Here is a 7,500-nt window from a genome sequence, read left to right as displayed (position 1 = left end):
TCCAGGTTAGGTCCTAGGTGGTCGGGTAACGTCTTCTTGGTCACTTCGTCCTCCGGGATACCATCAAATCGGTCAACTTTTTTCCGCTGTTTGACCACCGACAGGACTGGTTTGCCGTCGGGTCCTAATTGCTTCCACTTGCGCTTCTTGGCTTCGTGGGCAGCTTGAGCAGCAGCTATTGCTAATGGATCCCCACTGCAAAGAAAATAGGTGTGAGATACTGGCATGATGCACCTGCATTCTGTCACAGCTAGTTTGGGATTTATATATAGAGATTTGCTGATATATCATCATCAATATTAGAATTTTGAAAAAGTGTGACCACACTCTATGCTTACATCAATATAGCCAATAGAATAGAATATGAAGGGAAAAATGGTAACCCAACTATGACATTTAAACTTTAGCAAAAACTTTCATCATTCTGTTCAGTTAACAAGATCCAAAAGTATTCCATTATCAATATTTCTTTAAGATGTGAAGTTAATTTATTGATTAGGTGAATTCTGACTTTCCCTGATCAATTTCTAACCTTCACTGGAGTAGTATACATGTCTGAAATGGAAGTAGAGTTCTGCATATAAAAAGTTTGGTTTCTGCATCTACAAATTTCAGCTGATAATGTGCTTTATGATGCAATAAACTGAGAGAAAATGGGCACTAAAGCAATTCTTTCAAACAGCATTATACAAAAAACAACAAAATCTTGGTGAGACTTTACATACATGACATGAATTCCTCTACAAACAAGGCCCCTCACACAATTCCTACTCTTAAAGCTTCCTCTGCCTATCCTATTAGCACTGGGCTTTTTTTAAGAAGCAAGGATGACTTTTAAATGAGCCTTCAACACGCCGGTGAGTTCGTCTCTTTATCTATCACTTTATCTGTTTGATTTCTCTGTGCATCTTCATTATTTTTTCAATCAAGATCTACAAGTGCTTTCCCTGTCTAGTTTTGCCATCTACTTTGAAGCTAATATTCCACTATCCTTAACTATTTTACAAATATCTGATCCAGTCAGATATCAGCTAAGTATTGCACTGGTTATGAAAAACTGCAAGAATCAAAACCCATGTCTTCCAAGATTTTGAGAGAAAAAAGGTTATGGAGGTTTTCTACTTACAAAAAAAGTACTGTACTTTCTTCCCAAAAAATATCGAACAAGTCTCTCTCTCTCTCTCTTTTTTTTTTTAATATTTTAGAAAAATCTCTGGTACTCTTCCTTCGGCTACTATAGAGGGCCAATTACGAAATAAATCGGACTTGCACTTCACTCCACAGGCTTCTTGGTGATCACTCAATATAATGCAAATACTGAGCACTTTTGTGTTTTATCATTCATATAAAGCAGAACACATTTGAAATAATCTTTCAGTTAGGAAAATGACTTTAATGAAATTTTGTTCATTGCACAAAAGTTCAAGTGGCATAGTATTGTTACATCAGTTCATATCATCTGACTCAGATAATTTTTTTTTTCCTTTTTTTTTTTTACCTTACAATAAGTCTATGCCCTTAGTTGAATCAAATTTTACTCCCATTCATCAAGTCATACCTTATACTGATTGCATCAGGTGTTTCGTGTACCCCTGCAGCTGTCGTGGCGTGCACACTGCAGTCATCATACCACGGCACAGCACTATGAATAGAATCTTTCTCATTGGCTGTTTATTAAGCAGTCCAGTGTATATGGTGCAGTGTAAGATCAAACTTAATGAAGGTGAAAAACAAAGCCTCTAAAAACAGCAAACTTTACGGTTTTCTCTTCCTTTTTTTTCCATCTTCTTTTTGAGAATTGTGTCTCGTCATTGTTAATTCCTTCCCCCCCGCCCCTCCCACTTAGAAATAGACATACATATGGCTTCTCAAAAAGATTTAGCGTCGTGAGTCTCGTCTCCTCTCTCGAGCTCCGTCTTTTATCAACCTTTGTTTCTCTTTATAAAAAAAAAATCTGTTCCTCTTCTAAGTGCATCACTGGAACATGTCACGATATCAAGAGAATAACAAATCAATCAATCATATAACAACAATCAATAATAAAAAAGGAAACAGAGAAGCAAGATATAGTTATTAATCACAAATATCTTATGCTATTAATTTGTCTTATACTATTCTTATGGTATGATAAAAAGATTATGTTTTTATATCAAAAGAACAAGAAACCAACCTCTCTGTTAATGAAAATAAAGCTTAAATCAGAGAAATAACATTTAGTGATTTCATAAAATAACATTTTAAATGACTCTTTTTTTTTAAGGATTAGGGGGGGGGGGGCAGGTTACATCAGAGGAATTTAAAACATAATTAACGACGAATTATGAATAAGGCAACGAACATTAACAATAGAATATTATCTATGAGTTCGCCATACAGTAAAAATACACTTTAAATCAAAACCAAATGTATAGTACTATTTTATCTCCCAAAATGCTGACCCTTTAAGTACTCAATAAAAGACTTTAAGGTGGATAACAGAAGCTAGTTCAAATGGCATTCATAGCTCAAAAAAGGCCGCTTACCCTCTCTCTAGGCAGTTAGCTTGTGATTTTATTGGTAACTTTTGGGAAACCAAAATGTTGACTATTTCTAAGAGACACTTCTAGGTAACCTTTTACAGGTTTTAATTCTTCATCATAAGCAAGTGCTGAATGACCAAAATAATGAAAATAAATAAATAGATAAATAAAGATATACATCTGTCACCAAAAACAGCAACTCTTCATCAAATTTAAGAACTTTTAAGTGCTAAAAAAAATGGGATATCTGTGTGGTTAATATGACCTGATCCAAAGAACAACACTTTTAATCATAAACTCAACTTTTAATATTTTTCCTGAGCCAAAAAAAAAAAGAAAAAAAAAAAGAAGAAAAAAAAAAAAGAGATCACTTTTGAATCAATATTTGCATTACTGATTTTCCTCACCATTTTGTTTCAGCGGCAATCTTTTTTTTTTTATATATATATATATATCAATCACCCCCACACGTCAAATCCAGCATTGCAAGATTCGCTCACATTTATAAAATGCTTTCAAGAACAAACAAACTCTACTCGACTTTCACTAATCCCCTTCTTGCAGTAAGCTATAAGTGAGAGCTAACATAATCACCGACATCAATCTTCACCAACCAATTTCAAAGCCTTCAATTTCTAAGTAAACCTATAATCAGCCAGAATTTAAGATCATACAATGAGGGATAATGAAATCATATACTTTAATCACTTAGAATCAAGTAAAAATCATGTGAGGGGGGTAAATTCTACTAATAGTGACAATAGTGAGTTATTGAGCAGTAAAATTGTTAAATATATTGTTAATGACTATATCAAGAATATAGAGCTTCATTTACTTCAATAATATATCCATTTTAAAGAGAAAAAATGATACAACTAATGTACTTAACAACTAGTACTGTATGACGCATTTCTTGAGAATTTGGAACTTCAAAATATGAGTTATCCTTGAAGAAATACATTCTACTCTTTATCAATATATCTCAAAAAAGATTCATAAAGCACAATAATTCCTACTATCATCAATGCCTTGCTTCAGCTACTCTCAACCAAAAAAAGGAAAAAAAAGTAAGAAGAAGCATCTACATGGTAATCTATCGCACAACTAACAAGCAACTCACCCATTTTCCATAAGCTTTATGTGCTTTGGTTTACGCCCTCTTCTCTTGGGCTGCGTCTGACCAAGAATCTCCTCGACCGGTCTGGGAGGTGGACCGCTGTACTCGTCCACAAAGCTGTATGGGTCTCCTTCCCGACCCGGGGGTCCTTCGTGACCCGGGTGGCCCTGACCTGGCAAGCCCTGGCCCATGTGACCTCCCATGGGCTGGCCTGGGTATTGGCCAGGGTGTGGGTGACCCATATGCTGCTGGTCAGGGTACTGACCCATATGTTGCGGACCCATGTGCTGCTGGTTCATGTGCTGCTGTGGGTGAGGCGGAGGTCTCGGGTGCCCCTGGTAGTTGGGCGACATGGGAGACATGTCCCCCATCCCAGGGTGACTCTGGTAGCCCTGATAGTGCTGATGCTGCTGGGTCTGCTGCTGGAGAGGCGGGTACCCCATGTGAGATCCGTTGTGAGGCCCAGTGAGTGGTCCGTTATGTGGTCCATTATGTGGTCCGTTGTGTGGTCCATTGAGTGAGGGTCCATGCATGGATTCTGGGGTCATGGGGTGGTGTTGGTGGAGGTGAGAGTAAGGAGCATACGGGTCCGGTTCTTGCTTTAGGGCACCGGCCTGTCCTAGACCATCCAGGCTGTCTCCCTCATACCAGTCCTTACCCTCACCCTTCAACTTGCTGTACAGGAAAAAACAGACATATATTAGATACCTTAGCCACCACAAACTCATTACATGTTAAAATAATCACACTTACAGACATACATGCCCTTCTATTTAGCTTGCCAGATCTTATTTGCAGTTTACTCTTTTTTATTTTTGTTACCAAATACAGTCAGTTGTAACATAATTGCACTGATCCCTCCCTATGGACAGTTAAAACACACGATAGGAAGTTTTTGTCCATCCTGTGAAAGAGGAGCATCTGCATGGTAAAAAAAATCAGCATACACTTTGGAATGAATTTAAGATTTTCCGTAAAACAATGGAATATTATCTGAAATGGAAATCTCAATTATACAGGGAAAAATATTCTGATATCATCAATTGCAAATTACCCAAAACAACATTGAAAGCTGATAATCAAGTATCACAAAGGCAAGAAAATGCAAGAGGTGGATATAAAATGGGTTTCAATTTCTACTGTGTGGAAAAAGGATTTGAGAGATTTTTAATAATGTGATCTGAGGAACATTTCTTTACAGAATGGTTGTACATAAGTTCCATGACTGATAGTTATGACAAGATTTTCATTCATTATGAGCTAAATGATTTATAGACATGACTTCTAATAAAAAAAAAATATATATATATAAAATAATAATAATAATAATAATAATAATAATAATAATAAAACTCGCTTCCAATCAAAGTACTTTCAAAAACCTGTATCTTATCACATTTCAGAAAAAAAAAAAAATATATATATATATAAATATATCAACATCAGAAAACAGCCAGTAAGGTTAAATGAAGATAGTGCTTTAGAATCGCACTTACCAATTTACAAAACTAACAAATAATAAGGGAAAGCATCTGTCTTTGATTAAATGAACTCAAAAAAGAAAAAAAAGAAAAAAATACTTATCATAATCCTCTAAAATCTATTTTCACGTGAGGACAATTACACGTAAGCATATGTAAAACAGTCTTATGAAGCTGCCACTGAAATTCATGTCATTTAATTGATATATTTATAATTCAAAAATATCATAAAATTATTGCTACTTGCAAGAGAAATCCAGTCTATTGAATTTCTGAATATTTTGACTTTCTAGAGCAGAAGAAGAAGAAGAAAAAAAAAAAAAAACACTGTAGTGGGCATCTTTTTTATCTGATAAAGCAAATATTTTCACATGAAAGACAAAAAAACACAGCAAGAAAGATGAAAAGAAATTAAAATCACACACACACACCCAAAAAAAAAAAAAAATCGTGCATGAAATCCTGAAAATAGAAAAGCCAGATTATCATATATATAAAAAAATAATAATAATAACAATAAAAAAGAAATCAAAATAAAAATAAAAAATACCAGAGAAATACGTCTTCAGAGCAATAAAATATTTAACTGCTCAATAAACACATCAAGTCGCATGACCCTCTATAGATCTCAGATGATTTGACAAAGTTAATGCCACACAAAAGTCAGCCATTTAAACCCATGAAATGCCCCCCCCCCCCCCCTTTTTTTTTTTTACTTTTTCTGCTTCTTAGTCTTGCCAAATCATCCTGTACTAATAAGGAAGTGATCATGACTGAAAGAACTTTTCTGCAATTGAAAGTTCATTGCACATGATGCTGCAGATATAGGAAGGCAATGGTGCTCTCAACATACACTCTGGACAAAAACTTAACGTATCAGTAAAGTGCTATGCAACCTCAAAGTCAAAAATCCACTCGGAACCCCAAATGAAAGAGCAAAATGCATTTCCAAAGTTAAAACCCTAAATGCAGGTCTAATATGCCATACTCATTTAAAAATGATTGAATTATAGATAATCATTCACCTCTGTCATATAAAAATTCAATTAGCACTCATCTGTTTTAAATAATACACTAGATTACAGCATTAATAATGGGACCAAGTACTGCAACATGTACCGATTAAAATGCTCATCATTTTTTTTTTTTTTATATGACTCGATGAATCTACTCTTAATATGGAGTCACCGCCATTTAAATAAGCCGGTAACTGACACATTGACAAGATAATTGAATTTTGATAGCATCTTTTAAACATCATTGTAAACACGGGTCTCATTAATCAAAAATAGATGCGCGAGACCAATCATGCTTCACACACACAAATAACTGTATAATTCATTGCTGTCCACACCTTTTAGAAATTCCTTTATGTTTCATTTCTTTTATTAAACAGCGTAACACACAACCCAGTGGATTTAGTGGTGATTTAACCGGAAATCAAACACAGAACATGTAAGTGAGTGTTGCTAATAAATTAAGACACAGTTGAAATAGAGAGTTTAATGTTAGTGCCGAAGACAAATATTCATGGAAAATCTACAAGCGGGAGAGAGAGAGAGAGAGAGAGAGAGGAAGAGATAAAAAAGGCTACCACATATAAAACGTTTAGAAGGAAAATCAAGCAGAAAGAAAAACGGCGTTGTTTTTCTATTGTTTTTTTTTTTTATGTTTTTTTTTTTTTTTTCAATAATGCCGCGACAGATATACTATAATGTCACTTTCGTATTTGCGGGTGAAATAAATATTAACTAACTGTTTATTGATATCAATATATTTTTTTTACCCCGTGCTAAAAGTCACATGCCTGAACAAATCATAAGTTGTATTAATATATATACACATTCATCGCTTTCCGAGAATGACAAGTTACTCTACCGTATTGATAAAATGGCACAAAACTCTACTATACGCACTGAACTTCTTACAGAGTCCTTTTTTTTTTTTTTTTTTTTTTTATCTATATATACTGTCAACGCTTACTTTTAAATTTGAATTAATTTGCCGTAACTGGAGCGCGGCGTCACAGCGGAACACGATTCGCGCGGCATCGCATTTCTGCCGAATGAAGGCAAAATGGAAGTGGCTCCTTAAATATTCGTTATTCCTTCCTCGAAATTTATATCAATCATATGTCTGTGTGTGTATGTGTGTGTGTGTGTGTGTGTGTGTGTGTGTGTGTGTGTGTGTGTGTGTGTGTGTGTGTGTGTGTGTGTGTGTGTGTTGTAATTCGCACTCTTTCTGTCACTCCCTGTACCGCATGTGGGCCGTGTCTGTTGACCTGGGACCAAAACCGAACGAAACATCTCGACCTAACTTATCCACTGAAGTCCACATCGCTAGCATATCGTCCGCGGCATTATTGCAAACATGAGCTCGGTGG

The 7,500-nt window shown here is 35.3% G+C and overlaps 1 protein-coding gene across 7 annotated transcripts in view; it reads right to left on the bottom strand.

Moving 5' to 3' along the window:
- Positions 1-7,500, bottom strand: part of LOC125037220 (trithorax group protein osa-like) — a 32,194-nt gene that overhangs the window by 21,808 nt on the left and 2,886 nt on the right. For 5 of the 7 annotated variants that reach the window (XM_047630273.1, XM_047630274.1, XM_047630275.1 and 2 more), the window contains 3 exons: positions 3,640-4,311; positions 1,559-1,642; positions 1-195 (listed from right to left, as the gene is read on the bottom strand). The exon at positions 1-195 is cut by the window's left edge and continues 10 nt beyond it. In XM_047630273.1, the coding sequence (XP_047486229.1) occupies positions 1-195; positions 1,559-1,642; positions 3,640-4,311 (951 nt within the window). The remainder of the gene's footprint in view (positions 196-1,558; positions 1,643-3,639; positions 4,312-7,500) is intronic. The other 2 variants (XM_047630277.1, XM_047630279.1) reach the window with 1 other exon arrangement.

Source organism: Penaeus chinensis, chromosome 22 (genome assembly GCF_019202785.1).
Source record: "Penaeus chinensis breed Huanghai No. 1 chromosome 22, ASM1920278v2, whole genome shotgun sequence".
In the NCBI taxonomy this organism is placed as follows: Eukaryota; Metazoa; Arthropoda; class Malacostraca; order Decapoda; family Penaeidae; genus Penaeus; species Penaeus chinensis.
Note: the sequence above shows the minus strand (reverse complement) of the source record. Positions and strands in the feature narration are given on the sequence as shown.